Source organism: Mauremys mutica, chromosome 17 (assembly GCF_020497125.1).
Source record: "Mauremys mutica isolate MM-2020 ecotype Southern chromosome 17, ASM2049712v1, whole genome shotgun sequence".
Classification (NCBI taxonomy): Eukaryota; Metazoa; Chordata; order Testudines; family Geoemydidae; genus Mauremys; species Mauremys mutica.
This window is the reverse complement of record NC_059088.1, coordinates 1,271,251-1,297,409: the sequence shown is the minus strand read 5'-3', so window position 1 is coordinate 1,297,409 and position 26,159 is coordinate 1,271,251. Positions and strand designations below refer to the sequence as shown.

General features: G+C 54.3%; 1 protein-coding gene across 1 annotated transcript in view; it reads left to right on the top strand.

The window, feature by feature from the left end:
* Positions 1–25,243, top strand: part of LOC123351853 (41 kDa spicule matrix protein-like) — a 65,179-nt gene extending 39,936 nt beyond the window's left edge. Inside the window, exons 4-17 of the mRNA XM_044991527.1 lie at positions 12,203–12,291; positions 14,475–14,510; positions 16,122–16,148; positions 16,690–16,716; positions 17,241–17,267; positions 18,839–18,868; positions 19,595–19,621; positions 19,982–20,008; positions 20,851–20,877; positions 21,444–21,470; positions 23,155–23,184; positions 23,924–23,950; positions 24,904–24,930; positions 25,175–25,243. Of these exons, the coding sequence (XP_044847462.1) occupies positions 12,214–12,291; positions 14,475–14,510; positions 16,122–16,148; positions 16,690–16,716; positions 17,241–17,267; positions 18,839–18,868; positions 19,595–19,621; positions 19,982–20,008; positions 20,851–20,877; positions 21,444–21,470; positions 23,155–23,184; positions 23,924–23,950; positions 24,904–24,930; positions 25,175–25,243 (486 nt within the window). The 5' untranslated portion in view covers positions 12,203–12,213. The remainder of the gene's footprint in view (positions 1–12,202; positions 12,292–14,474; positions 14,511–16,121; positions 16,149–16,689; positions 16,717–17,240; positions 17,268–18,838; positions 18,869–19,594; positions 19,622–19,981; positions 20,009–20,850; positions 20,878–21,443; positions 21,471–23,154; positions 23,185–23,923; positions 23,951–24,903; positions 24,931–25,174) is intronic.
* The last annotated feature ends 916 nt before the right edge of the window (positions 25,244–26,159 follow it).

Sequence of the window (26,159 nt, the reverse complement as noted above, 5' to 3'; positions counted from 1 at the left end):
CATCCAGAAAAACATTGCAGAGAATTCCCGCTTCCCCCAGACACAGAAACCCTCTCTCCTCTTGTCACTGACGGTGCACAAGTGGGAGCAGATTGAACCCCAGCCTCAGACACCCGCGTTCCCCTCCCCAGGCTGTCCAGGTCCGAGGCAGATGGGGTGTGTGAGAGTGAGGGGCTCCTCCATGGGCTGAGGGCAGACACCTGCTCTCTGCTCATTGCCAGAAGCTCTGTGATCGGCGAGGTCAGTGCGATCCCCCTGCCCTGCCCAGGTGTGAGGTCAGACGGACGGGGGCGAAGGGCAGCAGAGGCTGGAGCTTGACAGAGCCAGCGAGCTGCAGCCTGCGGCCCCCCTGCCCAAGAGAGGCCAGCACAGACCGGGCTGCAGGGCCCAGGTCATTGGAATCCAGGAGGAGGTTCTGGAGACTGGCTCTAGCCACTGCTCAATGGTGGTGCCAGGGCCAGGGGCTCACGGTGCCTCTTGCTCTTGCCCTAACACTCTCCCTCAGCACTGCCGATGCCGGGCGCCAGCCCAGCCCCTGCCAGCACTGCAGGGTCCAGCGTATCCCTGGCACTGCCAGTGCCTGACCCTCCCGGTGTCTGACCCCAGCTGTGATCAGGAGCAGGCCCGGCTGCCAGAGCTGTGTGGGGAACGGGGATTCAACTGCCGTGAGGATTCGCTAGCTCTAAACCCGGCTGGGTTCCCATTTGAGGTGGAACCTGAAATTGCTGAAATTTGCCATGAGGGGGAAAGTCGTGGGGTCTGTGACTGTGGCGCTGCCCTAGAGCCCAGACCCTGCGTACTCTGGGGTCTGTGACCGTGAACCATTACAACGCAATGTGATTATGATATTAGGAAACACCCCAGAGAGTCCAAGCTCCAGTATTTCTTGAAGCAGTTCCTGTGGCTTGCAATCCAATTTAGAGTTTGTGGAACGTATTCGTTTGAGGAAGACGACCTCGTCACTGAGATCTTTTGAGATTTCTTTGTTGTACTGTTGCTGAAGTTGTTCAGCTGCAGAAAGTAGATCTTCATTACTCAGTCTGTTGAACTGCCAAAGAAATCCAGAAAGGGTACAAATTAGTTGCAGTGACTCAAATTGACGTGTGAGACCTGACTGAATAGAGTCAATGATGACAAGGGAGACATTGACCCTATAATGCTGCTCGGCATCGGATTCAGTCGGTAAGTTGTGATTGGTGGAGAACTCAGATGAAATCCAATATTCTGTGCTACTAATTCAGACTCAATCAGGATCGCATCCCATTGTTTACGAATCTGTTGAATGTCATTGATAAGACTTTCAGTGTTATCCCTCTCAACATCCAGTGTAGCTTTGCGGGTTTCAGTTACCAGATTAGTTTGGTGGATCATTGTAAGTAGCTTCATCCACAACGATGACATCAGAAGGCATTCAAATTTGGACATGTGCTTCTGACTAGACTGAAGTGCATTTCAAGCCTGCGCAGTGAGATTCACACAAATGCTGAAAAGACTTAAAAGAAGGGAATACTAATTAAGAAGACAAAATGAAACAGTCAGACAGGTTATTATCCATATTACTGAATCAAAACTCAAGCACACAAGTGATAATATAGCAGGCTGAGCTGAAGACAAAAGGATAACATATATATAGTAAATACGGACGCGGATACAGACAGAGGGATAATGTCCAAACATTTCTAACGTGTGTCCTAACGAAACTCACTGTACAAGATTGTCCTCACAAATTTTCAACTTGAATCTGGGCCTATAGACTAGGAAAGCCTATGATCATGGCCCAGCTACCAAGCTAGGGCTCAACCTACCAACCGGTCCCCTCTTTTAGCTACCATAGGACGATAATAATGAGGAATTCTCACGTTCATCAACGTTCTCAACAGCCACTAGTAGTGGTTTGTTTGTATAATCGGCTGATCTGAGAGGACACGTTCATCACCGTCTAATCTTGTGCCATCAGAACCGATATATTTGTATTAAAATTTATGAACATTTTTAAGTCCTTAATATGCCAAAATCTAAATCATGTCTCTCATTTACTCAAATTTGCAGCTCTAAGGTGAGCGAGCGTGTCACAGTTTGGTCCGATAGGGATGCACATAAAAACAAGTTGTGAAACTTATGAAATGCCAAAAAATTAACAAGTCTCTGAATTTGAGGCCCACTTTGAGCTTGAGGCCCAGCCCAAATGGTCCCCTGTGATTGGCCCTGGCTAGAGCCCAGACCCTGGGGGCCTGGGGTCTGTGACTCTCTGCTATACAGCTGCAAGCCTAGGAACATCACAGCCAGTGCTGCCAGGGGGATTCCGGGCATATCGAGGGGTTTGGGGCCCTGGCAGGCTGGCGAGAGACTTCTCCAGTTTATACCTCCCCCATTGCACAACAGCAGAGTGGGAAGGGGCATCTGGCACCCTGGGAGCTGCAGCACCCCGGAAATGTTGCATATGGCAGCAGTGAGATCGTCTCCTTTCCTAGAACAATGTCCCGTATTCCCCAGAAGGGAGCGGTTGCATAACTGCCAGGGCACAGAGGGTGCAGAGTTCGGGGTGCAGTTCCTCAGAGGTCTCAGGAGGTCGGGAGTGGGAGCGAAATCCCTCGGCACGTTACACAACTCGGTTCTGTCCCTTCCTCTCGCTCAGTTCCAGGGAACTCAGCAGGTGACTCAGCAGCTGACCCGGTCATGAAGGGAACCCAGATCCGCACGCAGCCTGTGGGTGACGCATGTTCTGCCCCCTTCACACCGAGGATTTCACAACCTCCCACGGACACGTCCTGAGCCAATGGGACCCTGCTCGCCCCTTCTGCACCCTCAGCAGATGCCCGGGGGAAGAGGCTTTGGTACAGTCCAGTCTCCCGGGTCATTGTCCCAGACTCACACTGAGGCACTCGGCGCCGCCTGCCCACAGCTCCTGCTGCCTCCTCTGCAGCCTCCGAGCTAGACATGCTCTGAGCAGGGCTGTCCCTGCCCCTGCCCCTGCTGGCTGCAGGCTGCATGGCAGGGAAGGGCACTGGGGAGTTGGGGTGACCTGTGGCTTGCTGCTGCGGGGGGGCTGTGGGAGCCCCAGGGGGAGCTGGATGGGAGCTGGGCCTGAGCCAGGGGATGGGGAACATGTGACCCCGTGACCTTTCTGCAGTAACATCGTTGGGTGTCGGCCTAAGGAGGTCGGCCCCACTGGGCTGGCTCACAGGGTCCCAACCTGGACCCCACCAGGGGATTGTAACCTCCCTGCCTCCCCCTCAGGGCAGCTGAGAGAACCTCGAAAGTGTGAGCGGAGCATGAACTGAGGCCTCCATCTGCAGCCATCCTGCAGCAATAGCTCCGCTAGGCCCGGCCCATGGGTCTCAGCCCAGGCTGGGGGCTCTGCCAGTCTGTGCTCTGCGAGGTGGGAGTTGTTCCCCGGCCACAGAGTTCAGCCCTTTCCACAGGCAGCACCATTCTCTGCAGACGAGCGCCTGCCAGGACACCGGGGTCATTAGCCGCCCAGCCTGCAGGTCCAGGCTGGATGTCAGGGGGGCGCTGGGAAGGAAAGGGCTGAGAGACACTGGGCGAGATTATCATCCCCAGAGACTGCCGAGGGCTGGAGAGGAGCCGTGCCGATGTGGGGAGGAGAGGTTCGGTTCTATCCCACACAACAACCAGCCAAGATGAAGGGCTAATGTTCCCCCACACTGAGAACCCGGCCCCCCAGGGAAAGCGAGTGGGAGCTGCAGACAATGCGCCTGGGAGGTTATTGAGTCCCACAGGGAGCAGAGGGGACACGAGTGGGGCAGGCACACGTAGGAAGACGTCGAAACAACGACCGTCTCCCCTGCCCTTCGCTGCCCCAGGGAGGGGTTGGTGAACGGGATGATCTGTTTTGCAGTAAAAGGGTGATGGGGTAGGGATGGCCAAGGGGGATCTGTGTCTCAGTGAGGGGTGATTGCGGTGAGTGGGGGCTGCTGTTTCTGCAAGTCCAACCCGCTCCTCCCACCCCAGAGAGTGACATAAACCCCTTAGTCTCCTGCTCTGCCCCACAGCCAGCTGTTTAACCCTTTGGCACCCACTGGGTAGCAACTCCTAGACAAGTCAGTCCCTGCCGGGCATCTCATCCAGAAAAACATTGCAGAGAATTCCCGTTTCCCCCCAGACACAGAAACCCTCTCTCTTCTTGTCACTGACGGTGCACAAGTGGGAGCAGACTCAGCCCCAGCTTCAGACACCCGGGTTCCCATCCCCAGGCTGCCCAGGTCAGAGGCAGATGGGGTGTGTGAGAGTGAGGGGCTCCTCCATGGGCTGAGGGCAGACACCTGCTCTCTGCTCATCCCCAGAAGCTCTGTGATCGGCGAGGTCAGTGCGATCCCCCTGCCCTGCCCAGGTGTGAGGTCAGACGGATGGGGGCGAAGGGCAGCAAAGGCTGGAGCTTGCCAGAGCTGCAGCCTGCAGCCTGCGGCCCCCCTGCCCAAGAGAGGCCGGCACAGACCAGGCTGCAGGGGCCAGGTCATTGGAATCCAGGACGAGTTTCTGGAGACTGGGTCTAGCCATTGCTCAATGGTGGGTGCCAGGGCCAGGGGCTCACGGTGCCTCTTGCTCTTGCCCTAATGCTCTCCCTTCGCACTGCCGATGTCGGGTGCCAGCCTAGCCCCCTCCCAGAACTGCAGGGTCCTACGTATCCCTGGCACTGCCAGTGCCTGACTCTCCCGGTGTCTGACCCCAGCTGTGATCAGGAGCAGGCCCGGCTGGGTTCCCATTTGGGGCGGAACCTGAAATTGCTGAAATTTGCCATGAGGGGGAAGGTCGTGGGGTCTGTGACTGTGGGGCTGCCCTAGAGCCCAGACCCTGCGTACTCTGGGGTCTGTGACCGTGAACCATTGCAACGCAATGTGATTGTGATATTAGGAAACACCCCAGAGAGTCCAAGCTCCAGTATTTCTTGAAGCAGTTCCTGTGGCTTGCAATCCAATTTAAAGTTTGTGGAACGTATTCGTTTGAGGAAGACGACCTCGTCACTGAGATCTTTTGAGATTTCTTTGTTATATTGTTGCTGAAGTTGTTCAGCTGCAGAAAGTAGATCTTCATTACTCAGTCTGTTGAACTGCCAAAGAAATCCAGAAAGGGTACAAATTAGTTGCAGTGACTTAAATTGAGGTGTGAGACCTGACTGAATAGAGTCAATGATGACAAGGGAGACATCGACCCTATAATGCTGCTCGGCATCAGATTCAGTCGGTAAGTTGCGATTGGTGGAGAACTCAGATAAACGCCAATATTCTGTGCTACTAATTCAGACTCAATCAGGACCGCATCCCATTGTTCACGAATCTGTTGAATTTCATTGATAAGACTTTCAGTGTTATCCCTCTCAACATCCAGTGTAGCTTTGCGGGTTTCAGTTACCAGATTAGTTTGGTGGATCATTGTAAGTAGCTTCATCCACAAAGATGACATCAGAAGGCATTCAAATTTGGACATGTGCTTCTGACTAGACTGAAGTGCAGTTCAAGCCTGCGCAGTGAGATTTACACAAATGCTGAAAAGACTTAAAAGAAGGGAATACTAATTAAGAAGACAAAATGAAACAGTCAGACAGGTTATTATCCATATCACTGAATCAAAACTCAAGCACGCAAGGGATAATATAGCAGGCTGAGCTGAAGACGAAAGGATAACATATATATAGTAAACACGGACGCGGATACACACAGAGGGATAATGTCCAAACTTTCCTAACGTGTGTCCTCACGAAACTCACTGTACAAGATTGTCCTCACAAATTTTCAACTTGAATCTGGGCCTATAGACTAGGAAAGCCTATGATGATGGCCAAACTACCAAGCTAGGGCTCAACCAACCAACCAGTCCCCTCTTTTAGCTCCCATAGGACGATAATAATGAGGAATTCTCACACATCAATAATTCCTTAGTCAACTAGACATAAAACTATAAAGACACTAAAATGTAACAATTCTCTATCTTTCAACACGCACTTGATTCAGCACCAGCCACTAGTAGTGGTTTGTTTGTATAATCGGCTGATCTGAGAGGACACGTTCATCACGGTCTAATCTTGTGCCATCAGAACCGATATATTTGTATTAAAATTTATGAACATTTTTAACTCCTTAATATGCCAAAATCTATATCAGTTAACAAAAAAATTATCTCTTTTACCAAATCATGTCTCCCATTTACTCAAATTTGCAGCTCTAAGGTGAGTGAGCGTGTCACAGTTTGGTCCGATAGGGATGCGCATAAAAACAAGTTGTGAAACTTATGAAATGCCAAAAAATTAACAAGTCTCTAAATTTGAGGCCAAATGGCCCCCCTGGGTCCCCCTGTGATTGGCCCTGGCTAGAGCCTAGACCCTGGGGGCCCTGGGGTCTGTGACTCTCTGCTATACAGCTGCAAGCCTAGGAACATCACAGCCAGTGCTACCTGGGGGATTCCGGGCACGTCGAGGGGTTTGGGGCCCTGGGAGGCTGGGGAGCAAATCCCCCAGTTCACACCTCCCCTGTTGCACAGCAGCCGAGCAGGAAGGGGCATCTCGCAGCCCGGGAGCTGCAGCAGCCCAGAAACCTTGTATATGGGATGAGTGAGACCGTCTCCTTTCCAAGAGCAAGATCCCGCATTCCCCAGAAGAGAGCGGTTTGATAAGGGCCTGGGAACAGAGGGTGCAGAGTGTCCGGGAGCAGTTCCTCAGAGCTCTCGGGGGGCTGAGGGGGTAGGAGTGAAATCCCTTGGCACATTACACAGCTCGGTTCTGTCCCTCCCTCTAGCTCAGTTCCAGGGAACTCTGCAGATGACTCAGCAGGTGACCCGGCCATGAAGGGACCCAGATCCGCACGCAGCCTGTGGGTGAAGCCCGTTCTGCCTCTTTCACACCGAGGATTTCACAACCTCCCATAGACACGTCCTGAACGAATGGGACCCTGCTCGCCCCTTCTGCACCCTCAGCAGATGCCCGGGGGAAGAGGCTTTGGTACAGTCCAGTCTCCCGGGTCATTGTCCCAAACCCACACTGAGGCACTCGGCGCCGCCTGCCCACAGCTCCTGCTGCCTCCTCTGCAGCCCCCGAGCTAGACGTGCTCTGAGCAGGACTGTCCCTGCCCCTGCCCCTGCTGGCTGCCGGCTGCATGGCAGGGAAGGGCAGTGGGGAGTTGGGGTGACCTGTGGCTTGCTGCTGGGGGGCGGGGGCTGTGGGAGCCCCATGGGGAGCTGGATGGGAGCTGGGCCTGAGCCAGGGGATGGGGAACATGTGGCACGTGAACCCGCGACCTTTCTGCAGTAACATCGTTGGGTGTCGGCCTAGGGAGGCCGGACTCCGCTGGGCCAGCTCAGAGGGTCCGAACCTGGGGCCCACGAGGGGATCGTAACCCCCCTGCCTCTTTGGCCGTTACTGGCATGAGGTCTGGATCCTGGAGACACAGATATCATGAACGTACACCAGGCCCAGTCCTCCACCCCCCTCAGTAACTGATCCCCTGGCGCGGGGGGTTGGCAGGTGCCCCCTTTGAGGCTGAAAGGCAGGACCAGGAACTCAGAGCCCTCTAGGGGTGATGGGAGCAGATTTCACCCTGGCAACTCGGTCCAAAGGCACCTGCCAGTAGCCCCTGGTGAGATTCACAGGAGTGAGGTAACCCCTCCCTCCCCCCGCCAGGATTTTGTTAGACCTGGGCATGGGGCAGGCATCGAACATGGTGATGGCATTGAACTTTCAATAGTGCACACTGAGTCTGATCAACCCATCTTACGTGGGGACCAGCCCCACGGGTGAGTCCCAGGGGCTGGAGGAGGCTGGATCACCCCTAACACCAGCATGTCACGGACCTCTCTTTCCAGCCCCCGGGCTCTCTTCCCCGTGACTGTGAACAGGGAACACCTCCCCTCCCCCCGGGGCTGTTAGATTAGTGAGCCCAGGCCAGCTGGCGCCCGGCTGCGGGTACAAACACAGCCCCTCTGATCTCAGCCGGCGAGCTGGGGTCTGAACAGGTGATCCACCAAACTAAACTGGTAACTGAAACCCGCAATGCTACACTGGATGTTGAGAGGGATAACACTGAAAGTCTTATCAATGACATTCAACAGATTAGTGAACAATGGGATAGGATCCTGACTGAGTCTGAATTAGTGGCACAGAATATTGGATTTCATCTGAGTTCTCCACCAATCGCAACTTACCTACTGAATCCAGGGTCGCCCAGGGGGGGGGCAAAGGGGGCAATTTGCCCCGGGCCCCGGGCTCCGCAGGGGCCCCCAAGAGAAGAGCGGAGGCTCCCGCCTCCGCCCCTCTCCTGGAGCCTCAGCGCATCAAGCGCCGTGTCTCTGGCCGAGCCCCTGAGCCCCGCCCCGCTCCGAGCCGCGCGGTGAGGGGGCGGGGCTGGGCGCTCCGGGCTGAGCACTGCTCCCTCCGCTCGGCGTGGAGCTCCCAGCCCCGCCCCCTCACCACACGGCTCTGAGCGGGACGGAGCTCAGGCCCCGCCGGCCACACGCTGCGGCTGTTCCGGCGAGGCGCTGAGGCTCCGGGTGAGGAGGGAGCCGGGGGTACGAGGCTGGGGCTGGGGCTGGGGCTGGGGCGGGGGCTGGGGCCGGGGCAGGGGGGGAAGCGGGACCCGCCGCCGAAGCGCAGCCCAGTCTTCGGCGGCGGGGGGCCCCTTCCGTTCCGGGACCCGCCCCAAATTACCGCCGAAGACTGGGCTGCGCTTCGGCGGCGGGTCCCGCTTCGGCAGTAATTCGGCGGCGGGGGGCTCCCGCCGCGGGTCTTCGGGGCACTTCAGGGCGGGTCCCGGAACGGAAGGGCCCCCCGCCGCCGAAGACCCCGGGCCCCCGGAATCCTCTGGGCGGCCCTGACTGAATCCAATGCTGGGGAGCATTATAGGGTCGATGTCTCCCTTGTCATCATTGACTCTATTCAGTCAGGTCTGGAGGTTAAAGATAATCTAGGCATGGTCCAATATCTAAATAAATACTTTGCCTCGGTCTTTAATAAGGCTAATGAGGAGCTAAGGGATAATGGAAGGATGACAATTGGGAATGAGGATATGAAGGTAGATATTACCATATCCGAGGTAGAAGCCAAACTTGAACAGCTTAATGGGACTAAATCAGAGGGCCCAGATAATCTTCATCCAAGAATATTAAAGGAACTGGCACATGAAATTGCAAGCCCATTAGCAAGAATTTTTAATGAATCTGTAAACTCGGGGGTTGTACCGTACGACTGGAGAATTGCTAACATAGTTCCTATTTTTAAGAAAGGAAAAAAAAGTGATCCAAGTAACTATAGGCCTGTTAGTTTGACATCTGTAGTATGTAAGGTCTTGGAAAATTTTTTGAAGGAGAGGGTAGTTAAGGACATTGAGGTCAATGGTAATTGGGACAAAATACAGCATGGTTTCACAAAAGGTAGATCATGCCAAACCAACCTGATCTCCTTCTTTGAGAAAGTAACAGATTTTTTAGACAAAGGAAATGCAGTGGATCTAATTTACCTCGATTTCAGTAAGGCGTGACAAGCGTAACAGAAAGCCAAAGAATCAAATGGACGCTCATGGAGGGAGGGAGCGGCGACTGGAGGACTCAAGCAATCCCACAGTTCCTGCAGTCTCCGAAAAGCATTTGCATTCTTGGCTGAGCTCCAAATGCTTCTAGGGTCAAACACAGTGTCCGCGGTGGTTCAGGGCATAGCTCGGCAATTTACGCCCCCACCACCCCCAGAAGTGAAAGGGAAAACAATCCTCTCTTGACTCTTTTACATGTCACCCTATCTTTACTGAATGCTGCAGATAGACGCGATGCTGCAGCAGTCAACACCAACATCCTCGCTCCCACCCCCCGCCATGGGTAGCTGATGGTGCAATATGGCTGATATCCACTGTCAGGACTGGTAACCATGCCGACTAGCGTCCAGTGAGGTTGACCATGGGCACCTGTGTAAAAAGTTTTTCCTGGTAGATGGTGCAGTATGGCTAGTAACCGTCTTCATCATAGCAACAGGGGGCTGAGCTCCATCAGCCCCCGCCCTTCATGTGTAAAGAAAATATTCAATTGTCCCTGGACTAGCAGCGGGATGCTGGGCTCCTCTCCCCCACACTGCTTAATGTCCTGTCTGGACTATCATAGCAGCTGGAGGCTGCCTTCCACTCATTTCTCACTAACAAGTCACTGTGTCTTATTCCTGCATTCTTTATTACTTCATCAGACAAGTGGGGGGACACTGCTACGGTAGCCCAGGAAGGCTGGGGGAGAACGGAATCAACAGGTGGGGTTGTTGCAGGAGCACCCCCTGTGAATAGCATACAGATCATAATTTCTGCGGGATCTGACACAGAGCAGCTGTGTTCTCTGATACACTGGTTCTCTAATACACTTGCCCCATATTCTAGGCAGGACTGATTCTATTTTTAGATACCAAAAAGGAGGGATTGACTCAGGGAGTCATTCCCAATTTTGGCTTTTGTGCCCCTGGCTGATCTCAGCCAGGGGCACTTATGACAGTAGCAGATGGTGCAGTGCAAAAGGACTGGTAACCATGACCATCTTATTGCCAATTTATGGCATGGTAGATGGTACAGCATGGCTGATAACTCTCTCTGCCGTCATGCAAAAGCAAATGCATGCTGCTGTGTAGCACTGCTGAATCGCCTCTGTCAGCGGCATCTAGTACACATATGGTGACAGTCACAAAAGGCAAAACAGGCTCCATGATTGCCATGCTATGGCGTCTGCCAGGGCAATCCAGGGAAAAAAGGCACGAAATGCTTGTCTGCCGTTGCTTTCCCAGAGGAAGGAGTGACTGAGGACATTTACCCAGAACCACCTGCAACAATGATTTTTGCCCCATCAGGCACTGGGATCTCAACCCGGAAATTCCAAGGGGCAGGGGAGGCTGCGGAAACGATGGGATAGCTACGGAATAGCTACCCACAGTGCAACGCTCCAGAAATCGACGCTATCCTCGGACCGTGGACGCACACCACCGATTTAATGTGTTTAGTGTGGCCGCACGCACTCGATTTTATACAATCTGTTTTGCTAAACCGGTTTATGTAAATTCGGAATAATCCCGTAGTGTAGACGTACCCTCTGAGAGCACATTGTGCTGGGCTGTTTTTGTCCATCCCGATGACCTGGCCGAAGAGTACACAAGACCAGCTTTGAATATAGTGAGCAGCTGAAGGAAGGCCAGATCTCTGGGAAATCACCACATCTAACAGGTGCTAGACCATGACTTCAGTCTGCACCACTGGACTGCAGGAAGGTTGCTCCTTCCTCAGTGACTTGATCCCTCTGTGGCAGAAGGACCTGTGCATTGCCAGCTCTGGGGCGGGTGATCTCTCTGACAAGAGCTGTGTTGTACCCAGTACTGTTCAGGGCTAACACACTCCATGTGGCAGCATGGGACGCACCCGTAAGGTCTGCTTTGGACTTCCTATATTATAAGGGATGTCACTTATTTACATAAATTGCCTGTCCCATACTAAATCAGCACAGGATGCCTGTGACCCTGGAGTTCAGCTAGGGTTGCCTCATGGCCGGTTTTACAGCCTGGCCGATTGCTGGTGGAAACGTGCTGTTAATTTTTGCTCTGGGACCAACTGAGGGAACACTGGTCCTAGTGGAAACCCCCCCGGGACATAAGCTGGGTGTGTGCACAGCCTGGCAGTGATGTCGCACACATCCAGCTGGGAGCATGGCCGGTGTGGTACCCCGGGCCCTGCTCTGAGTGCCGGACTCATCTCATGAGCCAGCAAAGAGAGGTGAGGAGTGGGATGGTGCTAGGAAAACTGTCCCCTATGATTGACATACAGTGTTGGCAGCCCTAGAGATGTGGGGCGCCTGGTGAGCTGGCATGCGTGCTGACTGGCTGCATGATCTAGTTTCTCTATAACGCTTTTGTCCTCAATGTCCTGTGAGAGCCGGCTGGCCACTGGGAGCCCATCCGTAAGCCCTGGCAGAGAGCGGCCCACTATTGCTGGACTGAAGTCAGACCGGACCCAGCCAGGTGACTCATAGCCAGTTGACTGCCGGAGCTCGGCAAGTGGGAAGGGGGAGAAGGGAGTTGGCAGAGGCAGAGTGTGTACATGCAGGGGGGAGGGCAGAGAGAGGAGGGGCGAGGCAGAGAGCTACTGGCTGCAATCCGGCTGACTCATGCGGTGGAGGGCACTTAGGCTCAGTATCAGGGTATAAATACAGCGGCTCAACACACCAGACTCACCTCTCTGGTTTCCAGCAGAAGGGACCATGCATCTCAGCAGCCTGGCCAGGGTTCTCCTCCTCTCCCTCCTGCTCCTGGAGAGGGCCAGAGCCGCACCGCTGCAGGTAAGGCTGGCAGTTCTTCTGAGAACAAACTCCTTTCACCTGGCCCCACGGAATCAGCTTTAGACAGACGGCGATTCCACAGCACTGCCAGCTCTTTGGGGCAGGTCCTGTCTCTGCTTGTGCCTGGGCAGCATCTGGCATGATGGGACCCGGATCTCAGCTGGGGCAGGGACTGTCCCTGGCCGTGGGTCTGGGCAGTGTCCCACACAATGAGGCCCCTATCTTGGTCAGGGACTGTACAGCACCTGGCACAATGAGGCCTTGATCTTCAACTGGGGCTTCTAGGCACAACCATAATCCCTACAATTAAATAATAATCTCTATGCAAAAAATCCTACAAATTACACTGTAAACCCACAAAAGCCAGGGGGCAGAGAAATAGATAAAACCTGGAGGGATGGATAAACAGAGGGATGGAGGGAGGGAGAGATGGATGGATGGATGGGTGGATAAACAGTGGGATAAATGAATAGATAGTGAAAGTCAATGGAGTGATGCCAGTTTACAACAGCATTCACTGGCCTGCATTCGGTCATATTTTGCCCTCACAGCAGAGGAAATCAGGAGAAAGTCCATTGTAATTTGTGGAATTCCACCTGGTTCCCACAGTGGGACCCTCAGAGCTGAGGCATTAGCTCCTCTTCCACAACTTTTCTAAAATAGACGCTCTAGTTCAACTATCAGATATGGGCTGGACGCAGGGGGTTGTTCTCTGGCCGGTCTGATGCAGAATGGCAAAGCGAAGGATCAGTGGCCTTAGGCTCTATGACATGGGAGAAAGGGGGCACAAAGAACTAACTCTTGGCTTTTTCTAACTGGGTTGGCCGTATGGATCTGATTACTATTATAACCCCCAGGTAAGTCTCAGATAGGATAGGAGAGCCTCTTATATGCCTCATAATGAGAGATCGGACACAGCTCTTGGGCCTTTCATGTGGAAAGTGGAGGGGACAGGTTAAATGAAAGACTCCTGGTGCATCAAACCCACAGAAGAACCTAGATAGATGGCTGGCCAGGCTCATGGAGGACTCTAGTCTACCTCCCTGATAGTTCAGGGACCCTCATTATGCGTCCAGTTTGGCAGGACCAACCTAAAAACAAGTGGTTCCTGCAGTCTTTGGAGCTGAGCCCCACCACCAACCAGCTGCCGAGTGCTTCACAATAACGGCCAGCTAGAAGCTGTCAGGGACGGTTACACGGGGGTTAGGCTCAGCTGATGTGCTCATCCCACTGGACAGGGGGCAGGTGCTGGGTAGAACTAAAAGCATGTGTCTGTGTCGCAGGTTTTCAAATACGTGTGTGAGGAGATAGCTAGATATGCAGGTGTGTGGATGGATGGATGGATGGATAAGTATATATGGGGTTAGATAAGTAGGAGGACAGGTCCATCAATGGCTATTAGCCAGGACGGGCAGGGATGGTGTCCCTAGCCTCTGTTTGCCAGAAGCTGGGAATGGGCGACGGGGGATGGATCTCTTGATGATTCCCTGTTCTGTTCATTCCCTCTGGGGCACCTGGCGCTGGCCACTGTCGGAAGACAGGACACTGGGCTAGATGGACCTTTGGTCTGACCCAGTCTGGCCATTGTTATGTTCTTATTATTTTACAAGTTGCACATCGCTTTATATGTCACTAAAATCCAGCAGATGAGTTTGTCCCGGTTCCCTAACTTGTTGTTCTGTCCCTTCCCTATCTTTGTTTTGGATACTAGCATTCCAGGTACTAGTCCGGGAAGATACTTCCCTAGCTTGTGCAAATATAGCTTGATTCTGACAAGTTTTCTATCTGCTTATGCCAAACTCTTACTTCAGCAAAAACGCAAGGAGTTATGGGATACTTAGCCTAAGGGAACAGGGTAATGGTATAGGCCAGTTTAGCCTGTATCACTGTTACAATATTTGTGCTGAATGTTACTGCTACTTAATACATACTAATATATATTGATGATGCAGTGTGTGTGTGTGTGTATATATATATGCTACCCAGCAGATATTAGTCAACAGATGGTTGAATAGTGATTTTGGGGTCCCAGAAGGGTCTGATTTTCAGAGGCAAGGTGCTCAGCGCTTCCTGAATATTAAAGTGTCTCAAGTAGGGGCTGAAAAATCTCTTCTCCAAATCTTCAGCCCTTTGCTCACGTCCCATCGTCTCCCAAATGCTCTAACTCCTGGTTTTCCTAACAGAACATGGCACTGGGGCAAGCAGGCCTTTGGCAGCCGGTAAGTACTAAACGCTGCTTTCTTTGGAGAGTAACTTCAATTTACGGGCTAGAGCCCAGCTGGAGTCAATGGGCTGTAGCAACATTGGAGTCAGTGGGGCCAGATCCCCACTTGGGGTCAATCAGCCGTAGCTCCATTAGAGTCAGTGGGGCCAGATCCCAGCTGGGGTCAATGGGCCGTAGCTCCCCCGGAGTCAGTGGGGCCAGATCCCAGCTGGAGTCAATGGGCCATAGCTCCATTGGTGTCTATGGGGCCAGATCCCAGCTGGGGTCAATTGTCCATAGGTCAGTTGGAATCAATGGGCCAGAATTGTGAAGTGAATAATAGTACAGACGTTTCCATCTCAGCCCATCAAAACGGCGGCAGCCCCTGGGCAGACAGAAAACTCTCACGGGTGAACAATTGAAAAGTGCTTAGTGATTTTGAACCCCTCAGTGTTTGGGTGTACGGCTGTGAACACCTTCGCGGGCCCTGCTCTTCAGAAAGCGCTGGACACTTGCCTTCTGAAAATCAAGGCTCTTCAAGGTGTCTACAGCTGCATTCCCATCATCTGAGGCATTCAAAACCATTAGTCGCGTTTGTGAGCAGAATCTTGTCCCACAATCCTGACTCTCATTTGCCGTGCAGCACAGACACTGACACAACGGAGCCTGGGGGCCACTGGCCCAGGCACTGCATAGGCACATGGGGAAAGTCAGCCTCTGCCCCATCAGCTTTCAGGAGCCCGTAGTGCGGGCCAGGCACACCCTGAGCTTCTCCCACCTCACCCCGAATTTGTTTGTTTCTGCCTGTCCGTTACTCCCTGTTCTATCTCCTCCATTTCCTGTGTCATGGGCCCCACATCCTGCCTTCCCGCCCCTCCAAACCACCGCAGACCAGTTGCCATTGAGAACCGGGACTTCATCTTCACTGCAGAAGGAGCCCTCCAATTTTAGGACTATCCCACAAAATTTGGAACCGATGCCCTCAATAGGGCTACAGGAGCCCCGTGTCTCTCATGGTGGGTGGGTGGAGGGGCCCATCTGACAGGAAAGAGCCCACAGAGTGACAACCTCTAGCAGCTGGATTCCAGCTGTGGCTGCCAGGGGATCCCCAGTGGGGTAGCACAGACAGCCAGGTAATCAGAGCGCAAGGGACAGCTCAGCTGGCGTCTCTAGGGCCGAATCCCCATGCCCCAAATATCCGCTGCCTCTTCTCTGCTCTGATTAATCTGTTCCATTGCCCGGCCTGGCAGTACGGGGTTGGGGAAGGTCAGTGGTGGGAAATGCAGGTCTGGCTGGAAGGGGAAGCCGGGCAGGGCTGAGGGAAATGGGTGGTGAGGGGCTCAGACACAACAGGATTGGAGGCCACTGTACGACCCAGGGAGAGACGTTCCCAGCAGGCTCCGTTGTCAGCCCCTGGAAAGGGGAGGGCGGGTTCTTCCTGGATACAGGGAGGAGAATAGAGGTGAGGTGCCAGAGAGCAAGTGTGAAAAATCAGAACATTTTTTGGGGGGGGAGAAGTATAGTGGCCTATATAAGACAAAGCCCCTAATATTGGGACAGTCCCAATAATATCAGGACGTCTGGTCACCCTAAATGGAGAGAAAAACCCACCAATTATTTCTTGCAGGGTGGACAACCAAACCCAGGAGCCCTGGTGAGTTCTGGGCTGGATTTTATTTAATATCATCTGAGGGTCCCCCAGGCCGGGAGATGAGATCCGAACCAAGCACCCCAGTGTGGCGATGGGAGTCCCGTGTCTCTCATGCTGGGTGGGTGGAGGGGCCCATCTAACAGGGAAGAGCCCACCCAGTGTCCCGCTCTGTCAGTGGGATTCCAGCAGTGACTGCAAAGGGCTCCCCAGAGGGGTCACACGGGCAGTCCCATGATCAGTGCACAAGGGGGCTCTCAGCTGCCGGGTTCCCCGCAGAGTCAGGGCTTCACTGCTGGGACTCCAGGCCCTTTCCCAGCTGGCTCCTCCTACCCCCCGCTCTGTATGAATGGGCCACCGGAGACTCTGCCCCACCTCGTGTCTGACTCAGCGCAGGCCAGTGCCCTCTGTGCGAGGACCCAATGCGGGAAGGGAAACCCCTGGGGAAGGGATGTTTCCAGGTCAGGGTCCCAGGCTGGTTCAGAAATCCCCTGACGGAGGGGAGAGAATGGGGACCAGCACGTTAACCTCTGGCTCTTTCTTACAGCCTGGCTTTGGTTTTGACCTGGGGCTGGTGAGTGTTATTGTTTATTTTTTTCTATTTCAGTAGGACCTAGATCAGGGATTTTCTACCTTTTTTTCATTTGAGGACTCCTAAAAACTTTCAAATAGAGGTGCGGACCCCTTTGGAAACCTTAGATTCAGTTCAGAGCCCCCCAGAGATCTGGGGACCACAAGTTGAAAGTCACTGGCCTGGAGGACGGGGCCAATTTCACTAGGCGCTGTGAAAAGATAACATAGATGGTCCCTGCCCCAGAGAGCTCACAACGTACATTTCAGATCACAGAAAAAGAAGTGGATGCAGCAAACATACAGTGCGGGAAAGTTCTGAGCAGAGACACAACGCACCGGACCCTCATCCAGTGCTTTGTGGGCATCAGGGCATGATGGGTGGGTCTGAAGGAGAGCTTGAAAGAGGGAAAGGGAACCCCTGTGGGATGAATGTTCCCATTGCGGAGTCTTCCCATGGCTGAAGTATCCCCATGACAGAGGGGAGAGAACGGGACCAGTTCACTAATCTCTTCATCTTTTTTACAGGATCCTTTTAAGCTGGGCATCAATGTGGTAAGTGTTAGAACTTCCCTGAGCTGTCGAATGTCTCCCATTACAGCATTTCCTCACTCACAGTTAGACAGACTTGCCCTAAAGCAAGATGACCCACGTCCCGTTTGGTGAGGCAATGCCATTGGAGGTCAGAATCAGTGACAGAGTCGTGATTTCTCGGGGAGGGGTGTGTTGTCAGAGTGCTACCGGTAGGGTGCTCTGCTTTCTCCAATGTTGATATCACTCGGCTGCGTGCATGTGTTCCCTCTGTGTGCTGCCCCAGCTCTGCGCAGATAGCTGACACAGCAGACCCGACGAGAACCCCCAATAACCACAGAGTCTAGTAAGATGCAAAGTCATGTCGACTAGGTTTATTGTCGAAGAAAAGCACAGTCTCCTGCTCCCTGGCAAACGTAGTCCAAGGTGCTGCTAAGATACAGCTAGCCAGTACATATGTACTCCTTGACAATGGACTCAGCTCAGTCAGTGGCGGGACTTTCCACTGCCCCCTCGGCTGGATAATGACACCGCCCCAGGGATGCATCTTATACACAGGTACAAACAAGTTACACATCACACCTGACGTATTGAGGTGCAACCCTTCCACGTAGCACGGTACAACCCCTCTACCTATTAAGGTGCCGCCTCTCACCTTGTATAAGTTGGTTCGATCAAAACAACTCTATCCATCATATTACCCTTTTGCCCCTGTCATTGGGATGGGCCAGCCTGTTCTTTGTTATCTGTGTGGAATGTGCAAGTATGTGAATGTTCTGATATCTAGTGTTCAGTACCTTTTAGGTACGTATCTTCTTGCAGCATCAGCCCTTTCCTTGCCAGCTTCTGAGAGCAGGGCCGGCTTCCAGCTCACAGCTTGACTTTTGCTTTTAGCTTGACCATACTTTAGTTCAGGCCTCAGGCCTCAACTGGGCCTTTATCAGGGCCTGCACTTACTACAGGGTGGGGAACCCCCATCCACACTGATCTGGGCAAAGGAAAGTAATCAAGGCAAAAGCGCAGTCTCTACCCCTCAATTCCAGACAGACTTTGGGGAGACAGAAAAGCTGGACAGATGCTTCTCATCCATGTTGGATCGGTTCCCTTCTTAGGAAATTGGCCAGATGGAGGGGGTATTTTTCATTCCTGTGGCTCTGTTTTCCTGGCCCTCAACTATCGACAAGAGATGTTCTTCTTGAACAAAGCCTGCAGCTTTCACTGACTATTGGCCAACTCCCATGCAATGAATGTTCTCAGAAGACCATGAGGCTCATGGAATCTCTAGGGCCGAATCCCCATGCCCCAAATATCCGCTGCCTCTTCTCCACTCTGACTCCCCTGTTCCAATGCCTGGGCTGGCAATACGGGGTTGGGAAAGGTCACTGCTGGGAAATGCAGGTCTGGCTGGAAGGGGAAGCCGGGCAGGGCTGAAGGAAATGAGTTGTGAGGGGCTCAGACACAACAGGGTTGGAGGCCACTGTATGACCCAGTGAGATATGTTCCCAGCAGGCTCAGCTGTCAGCCTCTGGGGCTGGGTTTCTTCCTGGACACAGAGAGCAGAGTGGAGAGAAATAACCACCAATCATTTCTTGCAGGGCAAAAACCAACAAAACCAAGGAGCCCAGGTGAGTTTGGGGTCAATGTTTCAGATTAGCCGAGCGCCCCCCAGGCAGGGAGATGAGATCTGAACCAAGCGCCCCAGTGTGGCGATGGGAGCCCCGTGTCTCTCATGGTGGGTGGGTGGAGGGGCCCATCTGACAGGAAAGAGCCCACAGAGTGACAATCTCTAGCAGCTGGATTCCAGCTGTGGCTGCCAGGGGATCCCCAGTGGGGTAGCACAGACAGCCAGGTAATCAGAGCGCAAGGGACAGCTCAGCTGGAGTCTCTAGGGCCGAATCCCCATGCCCCAAATATCCGCTGCCTCTTCTCTGCTCTGACTCCCCTGTTCCATTAGCCGGCCTGGCAGTACGGGGCTGGGGAAGGTCACTGCTGGGAAATGCAGGTCTGGCTGGAAGGGGAAGCCGGGCAGTGCCGAGGGAAATGGGTGGTGAGGGGCTCAGACACAATGGGGTTGGAGGCTACTCTAAGAATCTGGGAGATACGTTCCCAGCTGTCAGTCCCTGGTGGTTGGGGGCGGGTTCTTCCTGGACACAGGGAGGAGAATAGAGGTGAGGTGCCAGAGAGCAAGTGTGAAAAATCAGAACACTTTTTTTTCAGGGACGGGTGGAGTCGGGGGGAGAAGTATAGTGGCTTATATAAGACAAAGCCCCTAATATCGGGACAATCCCAATAATATCAGGACGCCTGGTCACCCTAAATGGAGAGAAAAAAACACCAATTATTTCTTGCAGGGCGGACAACCAAACCCAGGAGCCCAGGTGAGTTCTAGGCTGGATGTTATTTAATATTTGAGGGTCCCCCAGGCAAGGAGATGAGATCCGAACCAAGCGCCCCAGTGTGGCGATGGGAGTCCCGTGTCTCTCATGCTGGGTGGGTGGAGGGGCCCATCTAACAGGGAGGAGCCCACCCAGTGTTCCGCTCTGTCAGCGGGATTCCAGCGGTGACTGCAAAGGGCTCCCCAGAGGGGTCACACGGGCAGTCCCGGTGATCAGCGCACAAGGGGGATCTCAGCTGCCGGGTTCCCCACAGAGTCAGGGTCCCCGGCTGGTTCAGAAATCCCCCTTGATGGAGGGGAGAGAATGGGGACCAGCACATTAACCTCTGGCTCTTTCTTACAGCCTGGTTTTGGTTTTAACCTGGGGCTGGTGAGTGTCTGTTTATTTGTTTGTATTATGGTAGGGCCTAGAAGACAGGGACCCTTGCGCTAGGTGCCGGCATAAGGATGGTTCCTGCCCCCAAAACTCTGTCAAAGGACTTGTCTTCTCTGGTGCACTCCCTGCTGGCCGAGCCTGGCCTTGCAGGTGCCCCTGCCACAGTTTCCTCCTCGAGGCGTGTCCCCTCGGTCTTCCCGCTGCAGAGTGAGGTCGGTGCCAGCCTCAGCTCTCTGGCCATGTCAGGAACTAAGGCATCACCCTTCCCAGGGTAACAGAATTGCAAACAAAGTTCTGTCACCTCATCTGGATTCCTCTTCAGCCTCCCTTCTCGGCTCCCCTTATGTCTCACTGCTCTGGGATCGAGGGCTGACTCCATGGCTCCTTCCCCGCAGTCCTCCCAGGCCCTACCTCAGGCCGTCCCCAGACTCCCAGCATGCTCCCTATGGACGTGGTTTCTCCACCACTGTGTTCTCTCTGCCCTTTTACAGGGACCAGGGGTTTCAGGCTGTCACCTGACTCCAGTTAGTCCTGCCCCTTGTGGAAGGAAGCTAATTATGGCCCAGGCAGGACTGATGGAACAAGCCTGGCTAGACTACACCTCCTGGTCCTTTGAGGGCCAGGCCGCTCCGTTACACGATCCCAGCGGGCACCAGCTGTCCCACCATCATCAAGTGCTTTGGCAGCATCGGCGGTTGGAGGGAGAGATTGACAGAGGGAAGGGAAACAGCAGGAGAATGAACGTTCCCGGGGCGGGGTCCCCTGTGGGCTGAATGTCCCATGGCAGAGGGGCGGGAACGGGAATCAATTAACCAACCTCTGGCTCCTTTTTCCAGAAACCTTTTGATTTGGGCATCAAAGTGGTAAGTGGTTGACTTTCCCTCTGCTGCCGAGTCTCTCCGGTGACAGCATTTCCGCTCACGGGGAGACCCCCAGGCAGCGAGATGAGATCCGAACCAAGCGCCCCAGTGTGGCGATGGGAGTCCCGTGTCTCTCATGCTGGGTGGGTGGAGGGGCCCATCTAACAGAGAAGAGCCCACCCAGTGTCCCGCTCTGTCAGCGGGATTCCAGCGGTGACTGCAAAGGGCTCCCCAGAGGGGTCACACGGGCAGTCCCGTGATCAGTGCACAAGGGGGATCTCAGCTGCTGGGTTCCCCGCAGAGTCAGGGCTTCACCGCTGGGACTCCAGGCCATTTCCCAGCGGGCTCCTCCTACCCCCCGCTCTGTATGAATGGGACACCGGAGACTCTGCCCCACCTCGTGTCTGGCTCGGCCCAGGCCAGCGCCCTGTGTGCGAGGACCCAGCGCGGGAAGGGAAACCCCTGGGGAAGGGATGTTTCCAGGTCAGGGTCCCCGACTGGTTCAGAAATCCCCTGACGGAAGGGAGAGAATGGGGACCAGCACGTTAACCTCTGGCTCTTTCTTACAGCCTGGCTTTGGTTTTAACCTGGGGCTGGTGAGTGTCTGTTTATTTGTTTGTATTATGGTAGGGACCCTTGTGCTAGATGCTGGTATATGGATGTGCTAAGCGACCCCTGCTGGCCAAGTCTGGACCTGCAGGTGCCCCAGCCACAGGTTCCTCCTCGAGGCATGTCCCCTCGGTCTTCCCCCTGCAGACTGAGGTCTCTCTGGCCATGTCAGTAACTAAGGCATCGCCCTTCTCAAGGTAACAGAATTGCAAAAAAAGTTCGGTTGCCCTGTTTGGATTCCTCTTCAGCCTCCCTTTAAGAATGAACTTTCCCGGTGCAGGGGCCCCTAAGGGCTGAAATGTCCCCATGGCAGAGGGGAGGAAATGGGAATCAATTAACCAACCTGTGCCTCCTTTTTTCAAAAACCCTTTGATTTGGGCATCAAAGTGGTAAGTGGTTGAATTTCCCTCTGCTGCCGAGTCTCTCTGGTGACAGCATTTACTCACGGGGAGACCCCGGCCCGAAAGGACGGTGATACGGGGCTCTGTTGGGCTGGGGAACGTGACTGGAGGTGGGTTGCAATGATTAATCCTGATCTCCAAGAGAGGCTTCGGCATCCCCTATGAGCACTGACCTAGGCAAAGGAACGGAGGAAAGTATCTATTGGTGTAACCAAGGGAACAGCTCATCCTCTCCCGTCAGTGCCAGACAGACTTTGGGGAGGCTGCGAAGCTGGACGGATCTTACTCATCCATGCTGGAGCAGCGCCTGTCTGTAGAAAATGGATCAGATGCTGCCTCTACTTCCCCTGCCTGCGGCTCTGTTTTCCTGGCCGTCTGCCGGAGACGAGAGATGCTGTTATTTTGGGTTATGTTCATCCAATAAAGCCAGCAGATTTCAGTGACATTTGGCCTTGTCCCGGGCGATGAGTGTTCTCATAAGACCATGAGGCTGGTGGAACCTCTAGGGACGAATCCTTATACCCCAAATATCCGCTGCCTCTTGTCTGCTCTGACTCCCCTGTTCCATTGTCCGGCCTGGCAAATACGGGGCTGGGGAAGGTCAGTGCTGGGAAATGCAGGTCTAGCCGGAAGGGGAAACCAGCAGTGCTGAGGCACAGGCCGTCCTTAGGGTTTATGGGGCCCTACACAGTATTATTGAACTGGTGCCCCTATGCCTGAGTTGGGGCACAGCCACCACCCCACCCCACGGACCCCCCAGAAAACCATCCCCCACATTGCTGACAAACACTGAGGTTCGTACGCAGCAGAAGCCTGGGCTCGCAGCCTAGAGGGGGTGGGACAAGGCAGCAAAGGACACCGAGCTGCCTGGCCCATCTCACGGCGGAGGAGAGTCACAATTCCCCGCCCCGTACCCTCTCCCTCGCGCAGAATGCGCCCGCCGGTGCATTCAGCTCTGTGAATACGGCCCATGCCTAAGGAGACTGCAGCGTGCGCTGGGTGTGCAGGAGCTGACCCGCTCTTACCTGCTGTCCCAGTGGTGCCCCAAATTTTCGGGTGCCCAATGCAGCCGCGTATGCTGCATATACCTAAGGCCGGACCTGCGAGGCAAATGGGTGGTGAGGGGCTCAGACACAACAGGGTTGGAAGCCACTGTGTGACCCAGGGAGATACGTTCCCAGCAGGCTCAGCTGTCAGCCCCTAGGGCTGGGGTTCTTCCTGGACACAGAGAGCAGAGTGGAGAGAAATAACCACCAATCATTTCTTGCAGGGCAAAAACCAACAAAACCAAGGAGCCCAGGTGAGTTTGGGGTCAATGTTTCAGATTAGCCGAGCGCCCCCCAGGCAGGGAGATGAGATCTGAACCAAGCGCCCCAGTGTGGCAATGGGAGCCCCGTGTCTCTCATGGTGGGTGGGTGGAGGGGCCCATCTGACAGGAAAGAGCCCACAGAGTGACAACCTCTAGCAGCTGGATTCCAGCTGTGGCTGCCAGGGGATCCCCAGTGCGGTAAGCACAGACAGCCAGGTAATCAGAGCGCAAGGGACAGCTCAGCTGGCGTCTCTAGGGCCGAATCCCCATGCCCCAAATATCCACTGCCTCTTCTCTGCTCTGACTCCCCTGTTCCATTGCCCGGCCTGGCAGTACGGGGCTGGGGAAGGTCACTGCTGGGAAATGCAGGTCTGGCTGGAAGGGGAAGCCGGGCAGTGCTGAGGGAAATGGGTGGTGAGGGGCTCAGACACAACGGGGTTGGAGGCTGGAAGGGGGGGTGCGACCCAGGGAGATACGTTCCCAGCAGGCTCCGTTGTCAGCCCCTGGAAAGGGGAGGGCGGGTTCTTCCTGGATACAGGGAGGAGAATAGAGGTGAGGTGCCAGAGAGCAAGTGTGAAAAATCAGAACATTTTCAGCGTGTGGGCTGTGGGGGAGAAGCATAGTGGCCTATATAAGACAAAGCCCCTAATACTGGCGGGACAGTCCCAATAATATCAGGACGTCTGGTCAGCCTAAATGGAGAGAAAAACCCACCAATTATTTCTTGCAGGGCGGACAACCAAACCCAGGAGCTCAGGTGAGTTCTGGGCTGGATGTTATTTAATATCATCTGAGGGTCCCCCAGGCAAGGAGATGAGATCCGAACCAAGCGCCCCAGTGTGGCGATGGGAGTCCCGTGTCTCTCATGCTGGGTGGGTGGAGGGGCCCATCTAACAGGGAGGAGCCCACCCAGTGTCCCGCTCTGTCAGCGGGATTCCAGCGGTGACTGCAAAGGGCTCCCCAGAGGGGTCACACGGGCAGTCCCGTGATCAGTGCACAAGGGGGCTCTCAGCTGCCGGGTTCCCCGCAGAGTCAGGGCTTCACTGCTGGGACTCCAGGCCCTTTCCCCAGCAGGCTTCTCCTACCCCCTGCTCTGTATGAATGGGCCACCGGAGACTCTGCCCCACCTCGTGCCTGACTCAGCGCAGGCCAGTGCCCTGTGTGCGAGGACCCAGCGCGGGAAGGGAAACCCCTGGGGAAGGGATGTTTCCAGTCAGGGTCCCCAGCTGGTTCAGAAATCTCCTGACGGAGGGGAGAGAATGGGGACCAGCACGTTAACCTCTGGCTCTTTCTTACAGCCTGGCTTTGGTTTTAACCTGGGCTAGTGAATATTTATTGTTTATTTGTTTCTATTGTAGTAGGGCCTACAGGATAGGGCCCCATTTTGCTAGGCGCTGTGTAAAGATAGCAAAGATGGTTCCTGCGCCAGAGAGCTCACTATGTACGTTTCAGATCAGAGAAAAAGAAATAGAGGCAGCCAGCATACAGTGTGGGACAGTTCTGAGCAGAGGCACAAGTCGCTAGACTCTCATCCGGTGCTTTATGGGCATAAGGGCATGATTGGTGGGTCTGAAAGAGAGATTGAAAGAGGGAAAGGGAACCCCTGTGGGATGAATGTTCCCATTGCGGGGTCCTTCCTTGGCTGAAATGTCCCCATGACAGAGGGGAGAGAACGGCACCAGTTCACTTATCTCTTCATCTTTTTTACAGGATCCTTTTAACCTGGGCATCAATGTGGTAAGTGTTAGAACTTCCTTGAGCTGTTGAATGTCTCCCATTACAGCATTTCCTCGCTCACAGTTAGACAGACTTGCCCTAAAGCAAGATGACCCACGTCCCGTTTGGCAAGGCAATGCCATTGGAGGTCAGAATCAGTGACAGTCGTGATTTCCAGGAGAGGGGTGGGGAACCCCCATCCACACTGATCTGGGCAAAGGAAAGTAACCAAGGGAAAAGCGCAGTCTCTACCCCTCAATTCCAGACAGGCTTTGGGGAGACAGAAAAGCTGGACGGATGCTTCTCATCCTTGTTGGATCGGTTCCCTTCTTAGGAAATTGGCCAGATGGAGGGGTTATTTTTCATGCCTGTGGCTCTGTTTTCCTGGCCCTCAACTATCGATGAGAGATGTTCTTCTTGAACAAACCCAGCAGATTTTGCTGACTATTGGCCAACTCCCATGCAATGAGTGTTCTCAGAAGATCATGACACTCATGGAATCTCTAGGGCCGAATCCCCACGCCCCAAATATCCGCTGCCTCTTCTCTGCTCTGACTCCCCTGTTCCATTGCCCGGCCTGGCAATACGGGGTTGGGGAAGGTCAGTGCTGGGAAATGCAGGTCTGGCTGGAAGGGGAAGCCGGGCAGGGCTGAGGGAAATGGGTGGTGAGGGGCTCATACACAACGGGGTTGGAGGCCACTGTAAGACCCAGGGAGATACGTTCCCAGCAGCTCCGCTGTCAGCCACTAGGTCAGAATGGAGAGAAAAAACCACCAATCATTTTTTGCAGGGCGGACAACAAAAGCCAGGAGCCCTGGTGAGTTATGGGCTGGATGTTATTTAATATTTGAGGGTCCCCCAGGCCGGGAGATGAGATCCGAACCAAGCACCCCAGTGTGGCAATGGGAGTCCAGTGTCTCTCATGCTGGGTGGGTGGAGGGGCCCATCTAACAGGGAAGAGCCCACCCAGTGTCCCGCTCTGTCAGCGGGATTCCAGCGGTGACTGCAAAGGGCTCCCCAGAGGGGTCACACGGGCAGTCCCGTGATCAGTGCACAAGGGGGATCTCAGCTGCTGGGTTCCCCGCAGAGTCAGGGCTTCACCACTGGGACTCCAGGCCATTTCCCAGCGGGCTCCTCCTACCCCCCACTCTGTATGAATGGGCCACCGGAGACTCTGCCCCACCTCGTGTCTGACCCGGCCCAGGCCAGCGCCGCTGTGTGCGAGGACCCAGCGTGGGAAGGGAAACCCC